We start from the raw sequence: 25,487 nt of genomic DNA on the forward strand, positions 1-25,487 counted from the left end.
GAAAGAACAAAAAACTGCCATAATGACCTCCTGTTGAATGGTGTCGCAAGATGGAAACAGCCGGGACCCCTAAACTAGCTCCTGAAGAGACTCCAGTGGGCTCAAATGGGGTCTTCCAAGAAACAAAGTTTCGTATGTGAAGTTTCTGAGACGCTGGAGTTGATGATTGTTTTAATCACACTATCCTGTTCTGATTAGCAAAGATTCCCAACATAGAATTCTATCCTGTCAAGTGTCGATTGAGGGTAATGAAGATATTTTCAAGAAACAACATTTCAGAAAATGTTGTCACACTAATCTTTTCCCTGAAGGCTGAGAAAAGGAAAGAAATACACCCAGAAGGGAGGAAAGTGGCCCTCAAGAGATATGATTCTATACACTTCCTGACTCCATGGACAGATTATATAATCCTACTGACAGAAGGGACCTAACAGTTTGGATTAAATGAGAGATTGGTGGGTGAGAAGGGTGTCTAGGTTATCCTGGTGGGACTGTTAAACTCACAAAGGTTCTGGGAAATGCAAGAGGAGAAACAGTCAGATACAGAGATCTGAAGATCCTACACTACTGGCTTTGAAGACTGTGAAAGGAACTATAGCCCAGGGAACACTGGTGGCTTCTAAAAGCTAAAACAGTCAACCAAGTGGATAACTCCCTCAAGCTTCTAGAAGGAGTGTAGTCCTAGCAGCATCATGACTTGGGGTTTTTTGAGACACATTTCAGAGTTATGACATCTAAGGCTGTAAAACAATAAGTTGTGTTAAGTCACTGAGATTACGCTGATTAGAGTCAGCTGTAGAAGCTAGCACAACGTGATTTCAGAAGATAGAGATGGAGATGACATCTATCCCCTTCCTTACAAGGCCCCAGTGGTGAACCAAGGCATGATATGATTCCACGAAAGGGTCCCCTAGAAACCAATGAGTCTACCGGAGTTATTTACATAGCACAGGGGAAGGGCTACAGGCAGGAGTGCAGGCAGGCAGTCTTCAGGTAGCTGTACTGGAAAGTCTTCACCTCGCATGGATGATGACATACCATTCTTCTCACTTCACCTCCCCCTGCCTATGTACACTAAGATGTTCCCAAACCCCGAGGCTATGTATAATTAGAGCATAGTACAAGTGATTGGTAGACTCTCAAGTGAGGGACCAATGACCCTTTCTATTCCCCCCACCCCAACTTCTATGAGGAAATGTAATAATCCATAGACCCTATTATGATGGACCCCTGCAAGGAAGCACAGCCAATCAGATGAAGACACGTTTGTGTTGCTCAGAGCTCTCCATTCCCCAACATAGGCTTTTCAGGAAAAGGGAGAAAGTGTAGGAGAGAGTAAGGGAGGTCTCAGGATGCACCCAAGGACGGGGTTGGAGCACAAGAAAGGTCTCATGAAAGACTTCATCAACTGGACACAGATACATCACCTAATCAGTGTGTGCAAAGTCCTGCAAAAACAAACAAACAAACAAACAAACAAACAAAACAAAAACAAAAACCTATAACTGGAGGCGGGGAAGAGTTTAAGGATCATTTAGGAATGGTAAAAAAAAAAAAAGTGGATAAATAAAACAAAAGGCAAGTTGATGATAAGGACAAAGGAGAAATGAAACCAAGAAGGGGGCTAGGTGGCTGTAGTTGGAGCTACTAAGATGATTAAAGTCCTGAGGCTACTGTCATGTTGCCGAAGAATGGTGGTATGAGTTTTCTTCAACTAAATGAAGCAACTTCTTGGTTAAACATGCTTCCCAACAAATGTAGGATTTCCACATGTATGTGTTCTACCGTCCGAGGACCCCAACCCTCTAGCCAACTAAAGCTGCCGCTGTGGCTGGTGCTGATGGTTTTGTTCAGATTTGGAGACTGCTGGGACATCCTCAAGATGAGATGAGGTGAGAAGGCAGGTGCGAGCAGAGTGAACACCTACAGTTGTCTTCTGACGTCCACACATGCACTACCATGGTATATGTGGGTGAGCGCATAAATAACATTTAAGATTTCGAGAATGCTGGACCTCTTTCTAGTGGTAACTGGTCTTTTGGGAATGAGGTGCGAAAGATGCTAAAACAAGACTTACATAAAACAAGTATTTTTAAGGTTGTGCTGCCCAGAATTTTTTAGAAATGATGAAGGCACGATTAGTTAAGCATTGAATTACTAAGGGAGAAGTGGGTCCATAATGTTCTTCTTGGGAACACATTACATGCTCATAAAATGGACAAATTTAGAAAAGGCTTTGCATGTGACTTGGACACACACTTCCACCGAAAGCAGACCTCTGGGGAGGCATCTTGGCTGGCCCAAACACTTCCACATTAATGGCAACCGGGATGGGTGTAAAGGGCAGGGGATGTGGGTGGCTTTGGGAGGGGACAGTCACTGTTATGAAAGGTTGACCTGTTCCCCTTGTGAAGAGTATTTTGCCTCCTGACCCATCTCACTGAAAACTCCAAACAGAGAGTTCATTACAGCACACACCGGCCTTGGAGGCTGTTGGAATTATTTAAAACTGAAATGTTCAAGTCATGGCTTTTCTTATCATTGGAAATGATCAAAACAGGGAGGACGCAGAGGAGACTCCTTCAAGGTCATGCTCATTAAAGCGAGGCTGATTTCAACTCTTCGCCTTATTCTGCCTTGTTAAGTTCTTTCTCTATACCTAATATATTTACCACGAATCATTAAACACAAACCTATTATTCTGTGCAATTGATTCGTCTATAAAACAAAAAGCAAGTTCACTTCTGTAGCTTTTCTTTAAAAATTACTTCAGGTAAAGTCACATTTGAACACAGATAGATGCTTAAGAAACAAAATCTGGAGAGGGATTGTGGAAGACCCTGCTTAGTGTCCTGAACCAGCTTAAATGAATAACTAAGAGTCCCAAATGTTCTTATGGACTATGCAGCCTGCTGCCTCTCTGTCAATTGCTTTTAAATATCCAAAGAAAATGTGCTGAAAGGAAGGTTGGAAGCAAACTGAATTGTCAGGGTCTGTAAGGAGTTTTGAAAGAGAAACCCTCATATTACCATACTCGTTGCTGAGTACATGTGCTTGGCACATGCTATGTGCTTTCCAGTTATTTCATGGAACCTTACATCCTTGAGGCAGTTACTACCACGTTATGGACCATGGCTCCAAACCTTCCTAATGCTGCAACCCCTCTCAATACAGTTCCTCATATTGTGGTGACCCCTCCCAGCCATAAAATTATCTTCTTTGCTGCTTCATAACTGTAATTTTGCTACTGTAATGTAAATCATCTGTGTTTTCTTATGGTCTTAGGCAACTCCTGTGGAAGTACTATTCTATCTTCCAAAGCGGTCACGATCCACAGGCTTAGAACTACTGTCCTAGAAACAGGAAACTGAAACTCAATGAAAGTATCTAGTCTAGCTAGGAAAACCAGAGGAGCAGTCACATCATTAGGACTTGAACTAAGGGTCTGATCCCATTCCCACACTGCCCAGCTTCTGGTATTCCTCAGTATCGAGGCAAAAACAAACAAGTCACAAAGTAGACTCTGACAAGATAGGCTGGTACCATGCGTTAAATGTAAATGATGCTATCCTGTGCATATTTGTTAGTCTTGCTATTATTTTATATTTAGAATGCTTTGTAATGTTAAAATACCCTAAAGAATTTTCATTCGTTTTGGCCTTTAAGTGAGAGGGTCTTATAAACTAGAGAACTCCGGTTGTGAAAGACAGCCAGCTGTCGAGGACCTTGAGCGCAGAGGCACTGTTGTAAGGCACAGGAAAGCAGGAGCCTGCTACCTATCAAGAGCTACACCATGGCTGGCTCCACAAAATCCGACTTCACCAGGGATTGATTTCCTTCTAGGACTTCATAGACAGGAAAAACCAAGGTGAATGGCTGTGCCGCCAGGTTTGGAGGCTTGGGGGATAGAAATAAAAAATGCATGATTTTCTTGAATCTCTAGTCCTCGTCTTCCTAGGGTACGGTGATTCTCACCAAAGGAGGGAGCGTGTCCATGCATGAGTTCCCAGAATCCTGCCTCCAGGAGAAAGACCCTTTCTAGACTCAGAAACCTTCTCCAAACTGACTGAAGCTTGGCCCAACAGTACTGAAAGTAATTGTACGTTCAAACCCTTCAGGGGACCTACCTATTACAATTATAAAATATTTTGGTTTTCCTTTATAGACTCTAAGAAAACAATAAAATTCAATTATCCTTACTCTAGAATTATTTTTTTTTAAGTCTCACAACTAATGAGGGAGATGTTGGGGGTGGGGTGGGGGACGAAACAGAGACAAGGATGAAATCTTCCCTAAGGTTTTGGCAGTTGTGTTGTTAAATGCTCAGCTGAGAAGTCTGCAGAAATAAATCCATGTTCTTTAAAAGGTCAAGAGACTTTGTTTCTGTTTTTCTCCGAAACCTTCCTAGCCCCTACCCCCACCCAGTAACAGAAAAAACACCTGTCTTCGGTAAATTTCTCTTAAATGAACTGTCACCCAAGGTTTTTGTTTTGTTTTGTTTTGTTTTGTTTTGTTTTGTTTTGTTTTTTGTTTGTTTGTTTGTTTAATGATGCTACAGGACATATCTTGAATATAAAAAAGGCAATTTGAATGGTAGAAATTCATTTCAACTAGAAACTGAAGTGGGTGTTGGGGATAATAAACCAGCAAGAGGCTGGTGAGATGGCTCCACAGTTAGGTGCACTGGCTGCTTTTGCTGGAGATCAGGGTTCAATTCCTCGCACCCACACGGCAGCTCACAATTATCCATAAATCCAATTCCAGGGGGATCTGACCCTGTCTTCTGATCTCCGTGGGTCCTGGATGAATGTGGTGCACATGCATGCAGGCAAAGCAGCCACTGACATAACAAACAATTCAATATTGCTTTAAAACAAATATAAATTCTTTATATAAAATGAGTTTATAAGGAGCAGTGAAGAAGGGAAGTTGAGGCCAACCTGAGATCTGAGTAAAAGTAGCTATTGTTTGTGGAACGTAAAACTGTGCCTGGAAGCTTGGTAAGGTAGAACCTGGAGTGAGACCTGGAGTGAGACCTGGAGACTCGGTGGGCACACACCTGAGGCTTAGGTGACTCCCAGCTCCCTGCCAGATTCCTGACTTGGAACAAGTGCCCTGCTCCCTGAATAAAAGAAAGATGACCTATGGTCAAGTAGGCCCCAAAACAAAGACTTGGAGGGCTTAGCCAATAAGCTTCCTTTCCCAGACATTTCTCCCTTCAAAAGGAATTTAATCTCAGGTCCAACCTGAGAAGTTGGGTACTGTACATTACTCTTCATCCATTGTTTTTTAACTCTTTAGAACCATGGACTGTATGTTTCATCTAAGATTGGCCATGGGAAGCTGTGGAGAAGGCATTCGACTAGAGAGTCACAGCTTAATTCTCCCATTGAAGGCCCCTCTAGGCTGTCAACCACAATACCAAGCCTGCCTCCGCCAAGCTAAGGACAATTACCAACTGGGACAAGCTGGAGCTCCCTCTTTCTCCCTGCCCCAGCCCCTGCCCTGGGCTAGACCCTGTCCCCCAACTCTGGTCTCTGCTCTTCCATGACTCCCAGAGGTGCCTAGAGGACCAAGAGCCTGAGAACCTCACAGCCCAGCCAGTTCTGGCTTTCCCTCCATCTCAGACTGCACTTTCCTACTCCTGAGCTGTGTCTCAGAGCTTCTCTACAGCCCAGCACACAGCCTGGTGTGGGGTAAAGGCAGTCAAACTCCCTGCTCTCTGCCTTCCCAAGAGGCTGTGCCTGTGGCAGACCAACAGTTGTTTGGGAAAGTCATACCATGTAGTAAGCTTCTAATGATGGTCTCACCATTTCTTAAATTGAGTAACACATAACATCACTCAATAATAAATGTTATTATGGTCACTAAAGATTAAACGGGAGGGGGGATAGCACTTGAAATGTAAATAAATAAAATAACCAATAAAAATAAAAAAAAAAAGATTAAACGAATCCCGTTTATACTTCTTCCTAGTGTTGCTTTACCAAAGTCACAAACACTGGATGGTTTACAAAGATAGGATGTGGTCACTCATTGATTAGAAGGTCAGAGGCCTGAAATGAGGTGCATGCAGAATTTTCTACACTTTGGGATCTCAGAGAAGCAGTCTGTTCTAAGCCCTTCTCTAGGCTGCAGGGGTCACTGGTAAGCCAGGGGAAAACCATTGTTCTCTAGTGTATTTCTGCCCCTCAGCCCAAGTCCCCCTCTTATGAACCCTCAGTCACAATGCACTGCGGGTTTGCTTTAGCCTCATTTAATTACATCTGCATAGATAGTCTTTCTAAGTGGCATCACCTTTGCTGGCCTCACTGTCATGATGAAACTACAGAGGACTTTGAACTTCGAATCTTCCTGCTTTTTCTGATACATGCCTGCAAACCTAGCTCTAAGCAAATATGATCTTATTTAAAAAGATCTTTACAGATATAAAAAATGAGATGAGGCAATCCCTATTTGCATATATATATGTATATATATATATAGTAATTTTTTTATCAAGAATAGATTGATATATAACTCATAGATAGTATTGTTATATATGCCAGTGTTCTGGGATGCAAAAGTAGACATCAGTTATAAAGCTTAACCTTAGACATAAACCAGAACTCACTGGAGCCAATTTTAATGAGGTTTTGAGCTACTCTAATTTATAAAGAGAAGAAAACGTCTACTTTGTAATTACTATATGGACTTAAAAAGGCCTGAGAGAAGAAAGTGAGAAAAGAAGGAAGGATGAAAGGAAGGAAGGAAGCAAGCAAGCAAGCAGGAAACCCTAACACCCATCATGAGATGTTAGTGATTTTACATCTCCTACTTAAACTATACAGGACTGCTTTATCCTAAGAATAATAGTTCTTCCATAAAGCCTCAATTACCTGAGACATTTTCAAAACACAAACGAAAGAATAATGGAAAGTTACTCTGTGGCGTCCAACACAAGGGAAACTGGTCACATACAACCAAGAGCTTGAAATGGGGCCAGAGCAATTAGAGTAGTTACTTCTTGAATTTCTATGTAAATGCTAGCAGCTAGTATACTGAATGGTGTAGGCCTGTGGGAATGGTTCATTAGTGAAATAAACAGCCATTGTTTTATCATCTTTCACATTGACCATTGTGGTAACCACAGCAACTCCTCATCCTTCCTTCCAGAAGAAATGGGGGAGAGGCCGCCTCTGCAACCTGCTAGCTCTCACTCTCTCTTTCCCTCTCCATTCCCCTCTCTCCCCCTTCTTCAGTGGTGCTAAGGACTGAACCCAAGAACTTATACACAGTAGGCAAGCACTCTACCACATCTTCAATGTTCTGTGTAGCTTGTTTTTATAGCTTACATTGAAGAGTATTTAGAAATGTCCATTCTTGCCTCTAACAACAGTGAAAACTGACAGGAGAGATGCCGCAAGCTCTAGCAGTGGTTCTTAACCTTGTGGGTCATCACCCCTTTGGGTGTGGAATGACCCTTTCCCAGGGGTCACGTGCCAGATATCCTGCATGCCAGCTTTTTGCATTAGGATTCTAGTAGTAAATTGCAGAAGCTAATTTACAGTTATGAAGTAGCAACGAAAATAATTTTATGGTTGGGGATCACCACAACACGAGGAACTGTATTAATGTGTCACAGCCTTAGGAAGGTTGAGAACTGCCCTGTTAGAGGAAGCAGAGGTTAGTGCACAGTCAGGCAACACTGAAGATTCAGTGATGGTGATAATGAGCAAGGGTGGGGAAGTCGTCACATGATGGCAGCCTCAATTAATTCTCTCAGAGCAAGACCCGGTTATCAGGACAAGAAGGACATACGGCATTTCTGTACAGTTGTCTAACACGAAGGGCATCATCACGTATATTCTTTGAAAAGAAGAAGGCATGACCTGTTTGTCTACATGGGCACAGAATGGTATTGCCATCTATATGGCTTGAAAATATACAACTGGACTCGAGCACCGGGGTGACTTGCCAGCGGAGTCTCCCGACACCCACAAGGACCCACACAGGATTCCCCACGGGATCCTAAGACCTCTGGTGAGTGGAACACAACTTCTGCCAGGAGGCAGATTCCAACACCAGATATCTGGGCACCTTCCCTGCAAGAAGAGAGCTTGCCTGCAGAGAATACTCTGACCACTGAAATTAAGGAGAGAGCTAGCCTCCCAGGTCTGCTTATAGAGGCTAACAGAGCCACCTGAGGAATAAGCTCTAACCAGAGACAACTAAAACAGCTAGCTTCAGAGATTACCAGATGGCGAAAGGCAAACGTAAGAATCCTACTAACAGAAATCAAGACCACTCACCATCATCAGAATGCAGCACTCCCACCCCACCTAGTCCTGGGCACCCCAACACAACCGAAAATCTAGACCCAGATTTAAAAACATTTCTCATGATGATGGTAGAGGACATCAAGAAGGACTTTCATAACTCACTTAAAGAAATACAGGAGAGCACTGCTAAAGAGTTACAGGTCCTTAAAGAAAAACAGGAAACACAACCAAACAGGTAGAAGTCCTTAAAGAAAAACAGGAAAACACATCCAAACAGGTGATGGAAATGAACAAAACCATACTAGAACTAAAAAGGGAAGTAGACACAATAAAGAAAACCCAAAGCGAGGCAACGCTGGAGATAGAAACCCTAGGAAAGAGATCGGGAAACATAGATACGAGCATCAGCAACAGAATACAAGAGATGGAAGAGAGAATCTCAGGTGCAGAAGATTCCATAGAGAACATTGGCACAATAATCAAAGAAAATACAAAATGCAAAAGGATCCTAACTCAAAACATCCAGGAAATACAGGACTCAATGAGAAGACCAAACCGACGGATAATAGGAGTTGATGAGAATGAAGATTTTCAACTTAAAGGGCCAGCAAATATCTTCAACAAAATAATAGAATAAAACTTCCCAAACATAAAGAAAGAGATGCCCATGATCATACAAGAAGCCTACAGAACTCCGAATAGACTGGACCAGAAAAGAAATTCCTCCCGACACATAATAATCAGAACAACAAATGCACTAAATAAAGATAGAATATTAAAAGCAGTAAGGGAGAAAGGTCAAGTAACATATAAAGGCAGGCCTATCAGAATTACACCAGACTTTTCACCAGAGACTATGAAAGCCAGAAGAGCCTGGACAGATGTTATACAGACACTAAGAGATCACAAATGCCAGCCCAGGCTACTATACCTGGCCAAACTCTCAATTACCATAGATGGAGAAACCAAAGTATTCCACGACAAAACCAAATTCACATATTATCTTTCCAAGAATCCAGCCCTTCAAAGGATAATAACAGGAAAAAAAAAAAAAACAAACAATACAAGGACAGAAATCACGCCCTAGAAAAAGCAAGAGAGTAATCCCTCAACAAACCAAAAAGAAGACTGCCAGAAGAAAAGAATGCCAACTCTAACAACAAAAATAAAAGGAAGCAACAATTACTTTTCCTTAATATCTCTTAATATCAATGGACTCAATTCCCCAATAAAAAGACATAGACTAACAGAATGGCTACACAAACATGACCCAACATTCTGCTGCTTACAGGAAACCCATCTCAGGGAAAAAGACAGACACTACCTCAGAGTGAAAGGCTGGAAAACAATTTTCCAAGCAAATGGTCTGAAGAAACAAGCTGGAGTAGCCATTCTGATAACGAATAAAATCAACTTCCAACCCAAAGTTATCAAAAAAGACAAAGAGGGACACTTTATACTCATCAAAGGTAAAATCCTCCAAGAGGAACTCTCAATTCTGAATATCTATGCCCCAACAATTACTATTCCTTAATATCTCTTAATATCAATGGACTCAATTCCCCAATAAAAAGACATAGACTAACAGAATGGCTACACAAACAGAACCCAACATTCTGCTGCTTACGCGAAACCCATCTCAGGAAAAAAGACAGACACTACCTCAGAGTGAAAGGCTGGAAAACAATTTTCCAAGCAAATGGTCTGAAGAAACAAGCTGGAGTAACCATTCCGATATTGAATAAAATCGACTTCCAACCCAAAGTTATCAAAAAAGACAAGGAGGGACACTTCATACTCATCAAAGGTAAAAACCTCCAAGAGGAACTATCAATTCTGAATATCTATGCCCCAAATGCAAGGGCAGCCACATTCATTAAAGACACCTTAGTAAAGCTCAAAGCACACATTGCACCTCACACAATAATAGTGGGAGACTTCAACACACCACTTTCATCAATAGACAAATTGTGGAAACAGAAACTAAACAGGGACACAGTGAAACTAACAGAAGTTATGAAACAAATGGACTTAACAGATATCTACAGAACATTTTATCCTAAAACAAAAGGATAGACCTTCTTCTCAGTACCTCACGGGAACTTCTCCAAAATTGACCATATAATTGGTCCCAAAACAGGCCTCAACAGATACAAAAATATTGAAATTGTCCAATGCATCCTATCAGACCACCATGGACTAAGGCTGATCTTCAATAACAACATAAATAATGGAAAGCCAACTTTCATGTGGAAACTGAATAACACTCTTCTCAATGATACCTTGGTCAAGGATGGAATAAAGAAAGAAATTAAAGACTTTTTAGAGTTTAATGAAAATGAAGCCACAACATACCCAAACCTATAGGACACAATGAAAGCATTTCTAAGAGGGAAACTCATAGCTCTGAGTGCCTTCAAGAAAAAACGGGAGAGAGCACATACTAGCAGCTTGACAACACATCTAAAAGCCCTAGAAAAAAAGGAAGCGAATTCACCCAAGAGGAGTAGACGGCAGGAAATAATCAAACTCAGGGGTGAAATCAACCAAGTGGAAACAAGAAGAACTATTCAAAGAATTAACCAAACGAGGAGTTGGTTCTTTGAGAAAATCAACAAGATAGATAAACCCTTAGCTAGACTCACTAGAGGGCACAGGGACAAAATCCTAATTAACAAAATCAGAAATGAAAAGGGAGACATAACAACAGATCCTGAAGAAATCCAAAACACGATCAGATCCTTCTACAAAAGGCTATACTCAACAAAACTGGAAAACCTGGACGAAATGGACAAATTTCTGGACAGATATCAGGTACCAAAGTTAAATCAGGATCAAGTTAACGATCTAAACAGTCCCATACCCCCTAAAGAAATAGAAGCACTTATTAATAGTCTCCCAGCCAAAAAAAGCCCAGGACCAGACGGGTTTAGTGCAGAGTTCTATCAGACCTTCAAAGAAGATCTAATTCCAGTTCTGCACAAACTATTTCACAAAATAGAAGTAGAAGGTACTCTACCCAACTCATTTTATGAAGCCACAATTACTCTTGATACCTAAACCACAGAAAGATCCAACAAAGATAGAGAACTTCAGACCAATTTCTCTTATGAATATCGATGCAAAAATACTCAATAAAATTCTCGCTAACCGAATCCAAGAACAAATTAAAGCAATCATCCATGCTGACCAAGTAGGTTTTATTCTAGGGATGCAGGGATGGTTTAATATAATATACGAAAATCCATCAATGTAATCCATTATATAAACAAACTCAAAGACAAAAACCACATGATCATCTCGTTAGATGCAGAAAAAGCATTTGACAAGATCCAACACCCATTCATGATAAAAGTCTTGGAAAGATCAGGAATTCAAGGCCCATACCTAAACATGATAAAAGCAATCTACAGCAAACCAGTAGCCAACATCAAAGTAAATGGAGAGAAGCTGGAAGCAATCCCACTAAAATCAGGGACTAGACAAGGCTGCCCACTTTCTCCCTACCTTTTCAACATAGTACTTGAAGTATTAGCCAGAGCAATTCGACAACAAAAGGAGATCAAGGGGATACAAATTGGAAAAGAGGAAGTCAAAATATCACTTTTTGCAGATGATATGATAGTAAATATAAGTGACCCTAAAAATTCCACCAGAGAACTCCTTTTTTTTTTCATTTTTTATTAGGTATTTAGCTCATTTACATTTCCAATGCTATACCAAAAGTCCCCCATATCCACCCACCCCCACTCCCCTGCCCACCCATTCCCCCTTTTTGGCCCTGGCGTTCCCCTGTACTGGGGCATATAAAGTTTGCAAGTCCAATGGGCCTCTCTTTCCAGTGATGGCCGGCTAGGCTCTCTTTTGATATATATGCAGCTAGAGTCAAGAGCTCCGGGGTACTGGTTAGTTCATAATGTTGTTCCACATATAGGGTTGCAGATCCCTTTAGCTCCTTGGCTACTTTCTCTAGCTCCTCCATTGGGAGCCCTATGATCCATCCATTAGCTGACTGTGAGCATCCACTTCTGTGTTTGCTAGGCCCTGGCATAGTCTCACAAGAGACAGCTACATCTGGGTCCTTTCAATAAAATCTTGCTAGTGTATGCAATGGTGTCAGCGTTTGGATGCTGATTATGGGGTGGATCCCTGGATATGGCAGTCTCTACATGGTCCATCCTTTCATCTCAGCTCCAAACTTTGTCTCTGTAACTCCTTCCATGGGTGTTTTGTTCCCAAATCTAAGGAGGGGCATAGTGTCCACACTTTAGTCTTCATTCTTCTTGAGTTTCATGTGTTTAGCAAATTATATCTTATATCTTGGGTATCCTAGGTTTGGGGCTAATATCCACTTATCAGTGAGTATATATTGTGTGAGTTTCTTTGTGAATGTGTTACCTCACTCAGGATGATGCCCTCCAGGTCCATACATTTGCCTAGGAATTTCATAAATTCATTCTTTTTAATAGCTGAGTAGTACTCCATTGTGTAGATGTACCACATTTTCTGTATCCATTCCTCTGTTGAGGGGCATCTAGGTTCTTTCCAGCTTCTGGCTATTATAAATAAGGCTGCTATGAACATAGTGGAGCATGTGTCCTTCTTACCAGTTGGGGCATCTTCTGGATATATGCCCAGGAGAGGTATTGCTGGATCCTCCTGTAGTACTATGTCCAATTTTCTGAGGAACCGCCAGACTGATTTCCAGAGTGGTTGTACAAGCCTGCACTCCCACCAACAATGGAGGAGTGTTCCTCTTTCTCCACATCCACGCCAGCATCTGCTGTCACCTGAATTTTTGATCTTAGCCATTCTGACTGGTGTGAGGTGGAATCTCAGGGTTGTTTTGATTTGCATTTCCCTGATGATTAAGGATGTTGAACATTTTTTCAGGTGCTTCTCTGCCATTCGGTATTCCTCAGGTGAGAATTCTTTGTTCAGTCACCAGAGAACTCCTAAACCTGATAAACAGCTTCAGTGAAGTAGCTGAATATAAAATTAACTCAAACAAGTCAATGGCCTTTCTCTACACAAAGAATAAACAGGCTGAGAAAGAAATTAGGGAAACAACACCCTTCTCAATAGTCACAAATAATATAAAATATCTTGGCATGACTCTAACTAAGGAAGTGAAAGATCTGTACGATAAAAACTTCAAGTCTCTGAAGAAAGAAATTAAAGAAGATCTCAGAAGATGGAAAGATCTCACATGCTCATGGATTGGCAGGATCAACATTGTAAAAATGGCTATCTTGCCAAAAGCATTCTACAGATTCAATGCAATCCCCATCAAAATTCCAACTCAATTCTTCAACAAATTAGAAAGAGCAATCTGCAAATTCATCTGGAATAACAAAAAACCTAGGATAGCAAAAACTCTTCTCAAGGATAAAAGAACCTCTGTTGGAATCACCATGCCGGACCTAAAGCTTTACTACAGAGCAATTGTGATAAAAACTGCATGGTACTGGTATAGTGACAGACAAGTAGACCAATGGAATAGAATTGAAGACCCAGAAATGAACCCACACACCTATGGTCACTTGATCTTCAACAAGGGAGCTAAAACCATCCATTGGAAGAAGGACAGCATTTTCAACAAATGGTGCTTGGCACAACTGGTCGTTATCATGTAGAAGAATGCGAATCGATCCATACCTATCTCCTTTTGGTAAGGTCAAATCTAAGTGGATCAAGGAACTTCACATAAAACCAGAGACACTGAAACTTATAGAGGAGAAAGTGGGGAAAAGCCTTGAAGATATGGGCACAAGGGAAAAATTCCTGAATAGAACAGCAATGGCTTGTGCTGTAAGATGGAGAATTGACAAATGGGACCTCATGAAACTGCAAAGCTTCTTCAAGGCAAAAGACACCGTCAATAAGACAAAAAGACCACCAACAGATTGGGAAAGGATCTTTACCTATCCTAAATCAGATAGGGGACTAATATCCAACATATATAAAGAACTCAAGAAGGTAGACTTCAGAAAATCAAATAACCCCATTAAAAAATGGGCCTCAGAACTGAACAAAGAATTCTCACCTGAGGAATACCGAATGGCAGAGAAGCACCTGAAAAAATGTTCAACATCCTTAATCATCAGGGAAATGCAAATTAAAACAACCCTGAGATTCCACCTCACACCAGTCAGAATGGCTAAGATCAAAAATTCAGGTGACAACAGATGCTGGCGAGGATGTGGAGAAAGAGGAACACTCCTCCATTGTTGGTGGGATTGCAGGCTTGTACAACCACTCTGGAAATCAGTCTGGCGGTTCCTCAGAAAATTGGACATAGTACTACAGGAGGATCCCGCAATACCTCTCCTGGGCATATATCCAGAAGATGTCCCAACCGGTAAGAAGGACACATGCTCCACTATGTTCATAGCAGCCTTATTTATAATAGCCAGAAGCTGGAAAGAACCCAGATGTCCCTCAACAGAGGAATGGATACAGAAAATGTGGTACATTTACACAATGGAGTACTACTCATCTATTAAAAAGAATGAATTTATGAAATTCCTAGGCAAATGTATGGACCTGGAGGGCATCATCCTGAGTGAGGTAACACATTCACAAAGGAACTCACACAATATGTACTCACTGATAGTAGATATTAGCCCCAAACCTCGGATACCCAAGATATAAGATACAATTTGCTAAACACATGAAACTCAAGAAGAATGAAGACTGAAGTGTGGATACTATGCCCCTCCTTAGAATTGGGAACAAAACACCCATGGAAGGAGTTACAGAGACAAAGTTTGGAGCTGAGACGAAAGGATGGACCATGTAGAGACTGCCATATCCAGGGATCCACCCCATAATCAGCTTCCAAATGCTGACACCATTGCATACACTAGCAAGATTTTGTTGAAAGGACCCAGATGTAGCTGTCTCTTGTGAGACTATGCCGGGGCCTAGCAAACACAGGAGTGGATACTCACAGTCAGCTATTGGTTGGATCACAGGGCTCCCAATGGAGGAGCTAGAGAAAGAACCCAAGGAGCTAAAGGGATCTGCAACCCTATATGTGGAACAACATTATGAACTAACCAGTACCCAGGAGCTCTTGACTCTAGCTGCATATGTATCAAAAGATGGCCTAGTCGGCCATCACTGGAAAGAGAGGCCCATTGGACATGCAAACTGTATATGCCCCAGTACAGGGGAACGTCAGGGCCAAAAAAATGGGAATGGGTGGGTAGGGAAGTGGGCGGGAGGGTATGGGGGACGTTTGGGATAGCATTGGAAATGTAATTGAGGAAAATATGTAATAAAAATATTAAAAAATATATACAACTGGGGCTGGAGAGATGGCTCAGCAGTTAAGAGCACTGACTGGTCTTCCAGAGGTCCCGAGTTCAAGTCCCAGTACCACATGGTGGCTCACGACCATCTGGAATGGGACCTGATGCTCTCTTTTGGCTTGCCTAAAGACTCATAAGACTCAGATACATAGAATAAATAAATATTTTCTTAAAAATATATACAACTGATGAAAATAGGCATATAAAAAATAACTAGGGAAAATCACATGAAATAGACATGGAAAGTTGACTTTTAAAAGTTGAAAATATTCCTTGAAATTAAATGGAAAATGATGATGGATACTTTTTCTGAAAACTGAAGGCTAAATTTTTAAGCTTTTTAAAAAATGACTTATTTTACATATATATGAGTACACAATAGGTATCTTCAGGCGCACCAGAAAAGGGCATCAGATCTTGTTACAGATGAGTCTGAGCCACCATGTGGTTGCTGGGAATTGAATTCTGGACCTCTAGAAGAGCAGCAGTCGGTGCTCTTAACTGCGGAGCCATCTTTCCAGCCTGAAGGCTAAATTTTTATGCCCTAATCAAACTAGGTTCTTAACATGTAAAACCCCAGAAATAAAGAGAAAAAAATGTGTTTGTATTTCATCTAGTCGTTCTGAAATTATTAAAGGCAGGAACCATTGAACTGCACAACCCTGGGGCGGAATCTGGAGTCTAACATTTGGAGAGTGACCTTTGGGAAATTCGCCAGCCTTCTTAGGATTCAGACCTTTTATCTGTACAATAAAGATTTTTAAAAGTTTACTTCCTCTTTTATTGAGCTTGATAGAGAGTCCATTTTACATGCAAAGTACTTGGCAGAAGTTTTGGCACATGGGAAGAGACATAGATCAGCCAGGGGGAGTGATTTTATTATCCTGGAGCTGCTTAGAACAGGTCCCTTGCTCTGTCTGTCATCTATGGAGAGCACAGACGTGTGAAATGATAACTTGTAGTCACTTACTACCAGCAGAACTCACCAGTGCTAATGGCTGCTGCTCCCACCAGCTGAGGACGGAAGTGTCCCAGGAAATGTCACATGGAACGAGCTGCTCAGTGTGCTTCCGTCTTCCTCTACCCTGGAAATGGCTTTCCCTGACACTTCCCATGGCTAGGAAGCTCCAATTATACATAAAAAGTATAAGACAGAAAACTGAAAATCTCTTGCAATACCACTGCCTGAGAACAGAAACACACTACAAACCCGCCACGCTTTTCACTGGATCTGGCTAGCACACCATTCGAGATATTCTGTGCCTGGTTTTGTATTCAAGAATAGCTTTTCATTTTGTTCCCTAGAGATCCAAGTGTTCATTCTCAGTGGGGTTCCACACTTACACCACACAGTAGTAGTAAAAAGTGGGTGTCAGCAAAAAAAGGAAAAAGAAACTCATTAGCTTCAGCTTTCGATAACGGCTTCACACAAAGACTAATGGGAGCTGTGAGGTCCAAGGAGATTACAAAACCAACACAGATGTTCACTTTTCTCCTATGAAAATCCTGGAGAGAAGAGGAGTGGGCCCAGTGTGCTCTGGGTGGCACGCCCCATTCCCCACATGGCTAGTACCTTGTGGAATGTGAAACTTTTAATAAAAGAGAACTTGTGGTAACTCAGTATATTTTCAGGACTTAAAATTTTTTATTTTATCAAGATTGCAACCCTTGGTGTTGGCATCAAGAAGTTACTTCTGAGAGCTAAGCGAATATGAAAACCATATTTTTCTGGCCTCCCTCCGACTTCCTTCTGCCAGGGTGGGTTCATTCTAGAACCCAGACATGTGTGAGACCTTATCCTCGAGTGCCACCGTGTCTCTACCTAAGCCAGGGGATAGGATCTGCAGGCCTAAATAGTTAGCCTTCTGCCTCAGGGGACCCTCTGGGGACCTTAGTCTGCAAGGCCACATTCATCACTTCTAGAGTTCACTTTCAGTCCAGCAGAAGTCAGAAGCACAGAGAAAATACAGTCACATACAAGTAGTGGATTGTTTTTCAAGTAGTGGTTTTATCCATTGTTATATTCTCGTGACTAAAGATTCTACCATACAAAGGCAAGTGGGCCTGAGTCTTCTCCCCAGTAAAAAACAAAACAAAACAAAACAAAACAAAAAACAAAACAAAACAAAAAGCTGGTTTATCAGACTGCACTCAAATTAAAAGCCCAGACAACCAGGCAGCAGACCCGCAATGAGCATCGCTATCCCGCTTGTCTGACAGCAGGCAAAGGCATGGGAATAAAAGCATACCTCCCCCCACCAAGAAAAGAAGCAGTGGGGTATGGAAACCCCCCATGCAATGCATGCTGCTCTTTCCTTCAATGAGGAACCTCCCTCCTGGGTAGGTTGTTGACCAAGTGAAAAACGTTTCACTTAGAACTAAAACCCCAAACCCTTAATGACGGTGACTCATCACTTTATTAATAAATAACCTTTACATAATGAGCCAGGCAGTGAGAAGCGTACACCAAAGGTCTGGGAGAACGTTTTTCTTCACCCTGGCTTTAGAAACTGTTCTCAAATATGAACTGCAGATCCGTTCTGTGAGCAAGCTGGAAACCTGTCAGAAATACTGATTCTTGGGTCCAACCTCAGATCCTTGAGTGAGAGACTAAGGGTTAGACAGCACAACGTGCATTTTAATAAGGCTCTAGGCAACTCTGATGCTAGCTCAGATGTGTGAGTCCTGGCATCATGGGAAGAACTGGGCTGAGAACCAGGAGTTCACATTCAGATCCTAGCTCTGGGCCGCATGGTCCAGTTCAGTGGAATCAATGAGGAGGCATTACTTGCCACTGTGAACTCAGGGTTGTACAAGGATGTGCGGTGCATGTGCTAGACAAAGTCCTGACCTTTGGCCCAGCATCCTCTGAGTCCCTTTGGTCCTTTAGGAGGCCATTTTCCTTGTTGTTTTCCCTTTGTATTTCTGTTGTCTGTAACATCCCAAACAACCCAAAGGCACACACTGGATCAAACAGCAGGGCACCCTTCAATTAGGGCGAATTCTACTCTACAATTCCTCTATAACCTTAATGTTATCCCCGTCAAGTAAGCACAGGCCACTGCTGATTTACTGACCGTCACTTTTCCATGTCGTGCTGAATGCTGTTCAGACATCCTATGCTCTAGGCTGTGATTTTAGAAAAAGTCCACCAGGGGAAAAAACTGAGGCTCAGAATATTAAGTAATTCAGTCAGTGTCATACAAAGTGGCAGTACTATTACCCTTTCAGAAATATTTTGTCAAGGGGCTGGGTGTGTAGCTCAGCTGCAAGAGTGTTTGCCTAGCATGCTTGAGGTCCAGGGCTTCGACCCCAAGCATCACATAAAGGAAAACTTAGTGAGATGGCAGATGCAGTCAGAGTGTTCTATAGATAAGATCCAAGGTGAGGTCATGGCCAGCTCCAGCCCGCGTGGAACTCTGTCTCTCGAAACAGCAACAACAAAAACAACAAGAAGAAAAATCTACCTTTTTTTTTCTAATCAAAATAATTTCATAAGAAGAGAGTTAAAAAGTAAAAAAAAAAAAAGAAAGAAAAAAAATCTACTTGCGAAGTGCATGCTCGAATGTGTGGTGGAGGTCTAAACATCTTCTATTGTGTTATACCTGTACTGGGCAGACATTGCCTTCAGGGGTCAAAGATGAAGAAACCAAGCATAAGGACATCTAGGCTTCAGGATCCTAGCTATAAAAACTGCTAAAATAAGACTGACGGGTATATGGTGACTAACTTTTGATTTTGTCAATTGCGACTTCCTCTTCTGGGGGCTGACCAGTTAGCATCATTGCTTGCAACAACAGAAAAAAAATCATAAGAGACCTGCGTTTTAAATAATGAGAGTTAGTCCCTGGACATACGTAGCAGATGTGCAGCTTCGTCGTGATGCAGGTCCCCCAACAACTGGAATGGGGGCTGCCCCTGAATCTGTTACCTGCCTATGGATCCTGTCTGTTCCCCTAACTGGGCTGCCTTGTCTAGGATGCACCTAGTCTTGCAGTGACTTGATGAGTTGGGGGGTGAGGGGTAACTCTGGAGGGCTCCCCATTTTCAGAGGAGGAGTGGAGGGGGTGGGAGGAGGACTAGGAGGAGAGGGATGTAAAGCAAATATAATAATGATGATAATGATAATGATAATAATAATAGAATAAGGAGAGTCCATTGAATTACATGTATTTTTCTCACACCCCAAGATCATTTTCATCCTGTTCCCCCACCACACACACACACACACACACACACACACACACACACAATTTTAGGGAGTTTGCTCTTGGCTTTCTTCAAGCTCAAGAGAGTATAGAGTGGTGGGAAATTATATTTACGAACTTTTCTGTCACCAAACAGTTAAGTACAACTGTTCATAGGAAGAGTGAAGTGGGCACAGCCAGCACACTGGACTCCGGAGGACATTCCTGGGGCTTGACTGCAGTAATACACTTAGAGCAGGCCAGAGAGAGTCTGATAGAAATAGCACTAGCCCCGAGGCCCAACCCCATGGGAGCTCCACCATGCACCTCACATGAGAAGTCAACCAAACAAACCAATCAACTCCAGGAACAACAAGGCAGCGATGCAGACGGGATTGGCAAAGGTCTGCAGTAAGTCCAGGGCCACAACATGCAGGTGGCTACAAGAACAGAAAGAGTGATGGCTTCTCCTCCCTTGTCACTTGGGTCATCTTCAGGCTCTTCAGGTCCCTCATCATTAAAGCTGATGATTCTTTTCACACCATCTAGCTACTGGCTGCTTGTGAATGACTCCTGGCTAGGAGGGACCTGGCTGGGTTCACTAGATGCCCAGAAGCTATGCTAGAGCGCACGTGTATGAATGCCACAGGCCTTACCTTACTAGGAGGTGGTCCATGGTCATCCAAGTAAGTGGAATTTCCTAGGGGGGAAAAGAAGAACATTGAGTGTTAAACATTTTAGCCCCCAAAATAAGCTAGTGCAAAACTGTCAAAAAAGGGAGGTGGGAGGAGGTGGGGGGAAAGTGTCCTAGATATATTTCTATTCAGACAGATGTTACACATCTGGTTAGTTTGGGCGGGGACACACATGGGTATTCAGGCACACAAACATTCACAGGCAGAAGCACACATCCAATACCTGCTGAATTTATTTTGGACCACTGGGTCTTAAACTTGGTGAGCATCCATTCCCTGCTGGACTTGTTATCACACTGACTGCCCAGCCCACTCCCAAAGTCCAGTTTCAGTAGCTCTGCAAATGTGCTTTTGTTCTGGGGAATCAAGTGGTGCAGGTGCCGCCAAGAACCAGGCTTTGTAGACCAGGCACTGTTTCTCCAGTTTGCCTTGAATTGCCAACTTCCCTTCATCTTCTCAGCTTAGCTTGAATGGGATTAATAGCCACCTGCTGGTGTGTTTTCATAGTACATGGTTATTGCTTCCTAATGAGTACAAAAGATTCAGAGGGCTGAGAGATGACTCAGTCGGGAGCTTGTTGGCCGCTCAGAAATGAGAGCCTGTGTTTGGATCCCTACCCCCTCTTAAAACTCCAGGCATGTGGTAACAGCCTGCAACCTCAGTGCTGGCAGGGTGGAGATAGGCAGATCCCAGGGGCTCACTGGCTGGCCAGTCTACTAGAACAGAGAGATCTAGGTTCACAGAGAGACCCGGTCTCCATAAAGGTGGAGAACTCTTTAAACAAGACATCTTAATGTAGACCATATGTGCCTATGTTGATGACACGTGTGCACACACAGAACTAAAAAAGACTGGAAAGCTTGGCTAAGTGTTTTTATTTATAAATACTGCTTTAGTAGGTTCAAGTTTCAGAGGTGGGTTAGAACTGCTCCCATTTCCAAGAAGAGAAAACAGAGACCTAGAGGACTCCAATCACTTGCTTATGACAATATAGCTATTTGCACTGCAGACAGGATGGAAGATTTGAGTTTTCTAGAGTGTGTGTGGACATCTGCTCATTTGAACAGCCAAGTATCTTGCTATCTTGACTGGTTTGTAGCCTGGGCACTGCACATGTTGCTACTTGGCGACACTGGACCATATAAAAACATCTACTTGGAAGCTCCTAGCCAACTGGGGTACTCATTAACCCAGGGAAATCTCCACCTGCAAAGCAGGACAATGGGATTTGAAATGGGAAGCAATGCAGAAGAAACCAGGAGCGCAAGCTACTTATAAATAATAGATCAGGGAATGTGATAAACATCCTACTTTGAGTAGATGAAAGGTGCTTTTGACAGGGCACCATAAAAATAACTTAGAAAACTGGAATTAAAAGGGGGAGCAGAGTTTTAAGCCAGGGACAATTCAACTGGGGATAGTTTTCCAAAAGCAATAAATAAGTGGGGTTTGGCATACAGATTTTTCCACTCTGAGTCATTATCTGTCTCTTTTGCTTTGTAGTCCTCTGATTTAAAACCCACCTCATGTCCACAGCGGCTGTACTCTAGTTGGCCATGTGTGTATATTAAGCAGACAGCAAGGTCTACTTTAAACTACAAGGCATTTAAACACAAATGCCTGCCATGCACAGCACAAGGTAGGAGGAACCCTTTTAATGTGAGCACGAGGGACAGTTTGTTAGAGGCTTATTACTGTGCTAACTTCCACCAGGCACACATACCAGGAGGAAGATCAACATCAGACTCAATAAGATAGTATGTCTAAACACAGTTACCTATGTCTAGAAGAGTGTTCAGGAATAGCCTATAATAATGCAAGCAGTATAGTTGTTCATTGTAGGAATGTGTCTTTCCCCTGGAGAATGTGACAAATCTCACCACACTCCATTCACTATGTTCTCCAGGTACCCTGCTCAAAAATCAAGGATGGCATCAACAACAAAATGTTCCTAAAATTCTAAAACACTATTGATATATATAGCTCAAGGCCTAGAGGTTCTGATGAGTATGCCAGATGTCCCTAGACCTTGGACAGAAATGGTGTCCCTAGACCTTGGACAGAAATGGTTAAGCTAATCCCAGCATGCACTTGTTTTCCCAGCATCCTCTTCTGTTTAGTCACCATTTCCAGAACACTTCTGAAACCACAGAAAGACCTAGTGCCAAATAAGAATAAAGTTTCTATCTTGACCTTTAGATGATATAATACCTTTGACCAAGGGCTTACTATTTGCCAAGCACTTTAAGTAATTCTCTTTAAAGATTTATTTTATTTGTATCTATGTGTTTGTTATGAGTATAAGTGCATGCGTGTGAGTTCTCTTGGAGGACAGAAGAGGATACTGGATGCCCTCTATAGCTAGACTTATAGATAGTTGTGAACTGCCCAGTGTGGGTGTTGGGAAACCAATTTGGGTTCTATATAAGAACAGCCAACATTCTTAAGTGTTGAGCCATCCAATCAGTCCCTACAGGCTTTGAAAAGATGGTTGTCCCTAAAAAGAGACCTTATAAAGTGACCCAGGCTTCTCTGCTAGGCTATACAGCCAGCAAACACAGCAGACACCAGGCCCTCACAGTCTGACTACTGTTGCTACACCCCACTCACAGGATGCACCACATCTTAGCATTTATTATCTTCTTATCTTTCTCCTCCTTTTTTTTCTTCCCTCCCTCCCTTCATTACAGAAGACTTTCAAAACCAGATAGTGTTCTGAAGGAATGAGTCAACTTTAGTTAACCCTTCTCTCAGCACACAGGAATGGAACAGGGTTCATCCCAGCTGGCGCTTGACCATGAGTCCATAATTACGTTAGCAGATCATTACACATGCCTTTCCTTGGCTTATCAGAACCCAGAAGCACCAAATGCTTTTCACCAGCAACACAGGTTCAGGTAGGGGTGGCTACAGGGAGACAGGTATTTCTGTGGTATGCACAGCCAACTCTTAAGATGTGACTGTAATTTCTTGGTACTTACATGGAGGTATTTTTTTTAATCTAGGATATTAAGTTTGCATATGGCAAGGTAAACACAATTGCCAGGTATTTGAAAAAGCAGCAGATTAACTTGTTCACTACAGACATCAAGGGGCGGGCTGTTATCAAAATGTTTTGCCCAGAACAGGCTCCCAGGTAACAAAGCTGCTCGGCCTTGCAGATGATTATGCCTAGTCCTAATTTTTAGAGAGTTGTCAATGCAAGTCCTTGCGGCCTTTGGGCCTGGAGCTGAATTCTGGACAGGTTAAAGAAGAGAGGAAGGCTAAGTACGACATGCTTGCTTGACACCACATTCATGGGCCTCTCTCTAAATCCCACCGTACACTTGCCAACTTCAGGATGGAGTCATCTCTGAAAGCCCATAAGAGAAACCTTGCAAATGGGTTCCCTCTCAGTATGTGGGAGTTACAGCTTAAACGGTCAGCTGAGCTCATTACCCCCAGAGTCTCCCGTGCCCTGTGTTATCAGGGTTTCTCTCCTTATAAACTCTTTTCAGCAATGATTAATTTTAGAACACTTGGGTGAGGGCTGACACTGGGAACCAGGAGGGCAAGGATCTGGACTCGTGGCTGTTTGCTATGTTATCCCAATGCTATCACCACCAGTGATGAGAGCCATGGTGATCTCTATTGGCAGAACTAACAGGCTAATCACAAGAGGGCCACTGACACTTGATATGAAAAGATGATATGAGGCTTGATATAGAAGATCAGATATATGCAGTGAGCAGATTAAACATTCTTTTGTAGCAGGGTGTAATGTCAAAAGAATATCATTCTACTCAGATGGCAATACTCTACATCCTCAAAGGTTTCCTCAGTGTGCGCCTGCAAACAAAAGAAGCTCGCGCCTTATAAGGAAAACATGAGGTTATTGCTGTCCTATGGAAACCCTGAGAACAATGTCTGCATACAGTCGGCACCTAATATGTCTTCACTAGCAATACTAATTGCCTTTCTAGGGCAGGAGCCGTCTCAGTGCATCCCCATCTTCTCAGGTCTGCCATCCCTTGCTGCACACTCCACTTGCTCACAGAGGTTTGAAGGACCGAGATGCGATGCCAGGCTCCAGCCGTTGCAGCTCTGATTTAATTATTCTGGAAAAAGTCCCAGGCCGTTGGTATTCTTAAAAAAGTTCCTTAGGTAATTCTAATGTCTAGCCAGGCCTGAGAACCACTGAGCTATAACACAAATAATATATTTTATAACTCAGGCCAAATCCAATTTTCTAGACGCAAAAAAGGATGGTATCCTTTCCAGGCTCATCTTAATCAGGGGTCACCTTCATCATGGTGAGGAGTGATTTCAGCACAAGTGTCAACTCCAAGGGGGACGCTGACCAAACAAGCATAGGTAACAGTTGCTTCAGAGGTTATAAAGAAAATATAAAGAGGTTGGCAGGCTACCGGCTTCCTGAAAAGTGATCAGCAAAGGTCACCTTGAAGCTCACTCTAAACCCTTCCCAGACTCTAAAATTCCTTTCAAGAGTACCCCACAATACACAGGTACTGTAAATAGTATGTGGCTCTTCAAAACTCTGTGCTCAGGTTCAATGAGAAAGTAAGTGGATAAATCTACCATCTGCCTGGAGATTTCTAGCCTCGGGGTAACTTAACCAACCATGGTCCTGGAGACACTCAAATATGATCTTCACACTTATTTTATCTATCTGTGAGACCTTGAAAGCAAGAAGTTCCCTAAGAAATCTAAAGCAAAGACACTCTCTGGTGGTAGCCCAAAGAGCCAGCTCCTGTTCACTTGTGTCTGATGGAGTGGAAGTGAATGAACTTTGTCAGTAAAGCCACATGCCATACCTGTGAGGTCTGCACTAAAGACCAACGCAGCCATATAATGAAGCTGTCAGTGGGCTAGAGAGATGGCTTAGTCTGTAAAGGCTAGGTTTACAATCAAAACATCAGATTTGACAACCCAATGGAGACCCAAATGCTGCATCAACTACTATGTAGTTTAAATAGTGACAGTTGCTCTTCTGTTAGAGGAAAAATAGAAAGAAAGTGGCAGAAGGAT

The 25,487-nt window shown here is 42.4% G+C and overlaps 1 protein-coding gene across 1 annotated transcript in view; it reads right to left on the reverse strand.

Moving 5' to 3' along the window:
- The window catches only part of Ust (uronyl-2-sulfotransferase), a 314,073-nt gene that overhangs the window by 165,715 nt on the left and 122,871 nt on the right, over positions 1 to 25,487 (reverse strand). The window contains exon 2 of the mRNA NM_177387.3: positions 20,421 to 20,464. Coding sequence (NP_796361.2) covers positions 20,421 to 20,464 — 44 coding nt within the window. The remainder of the gene's footprint in view (positions 1 to 20,420; positions 20,465 to 25,487) is intronic.

Source organism: Mus musculus, chromosome 10 (assembly GCF_000001635.26).
Source record: "Mus musculus strain C57BL/6J chromosome 10, GRCm38.p6 C57BL/6J".
Taxonomy (NCBI): domain Eukaryota; kingdom Metazoa; phylum Chordata; class Mammalia; order Rodentia; family Muridae; genus Mus; species Mus musculus.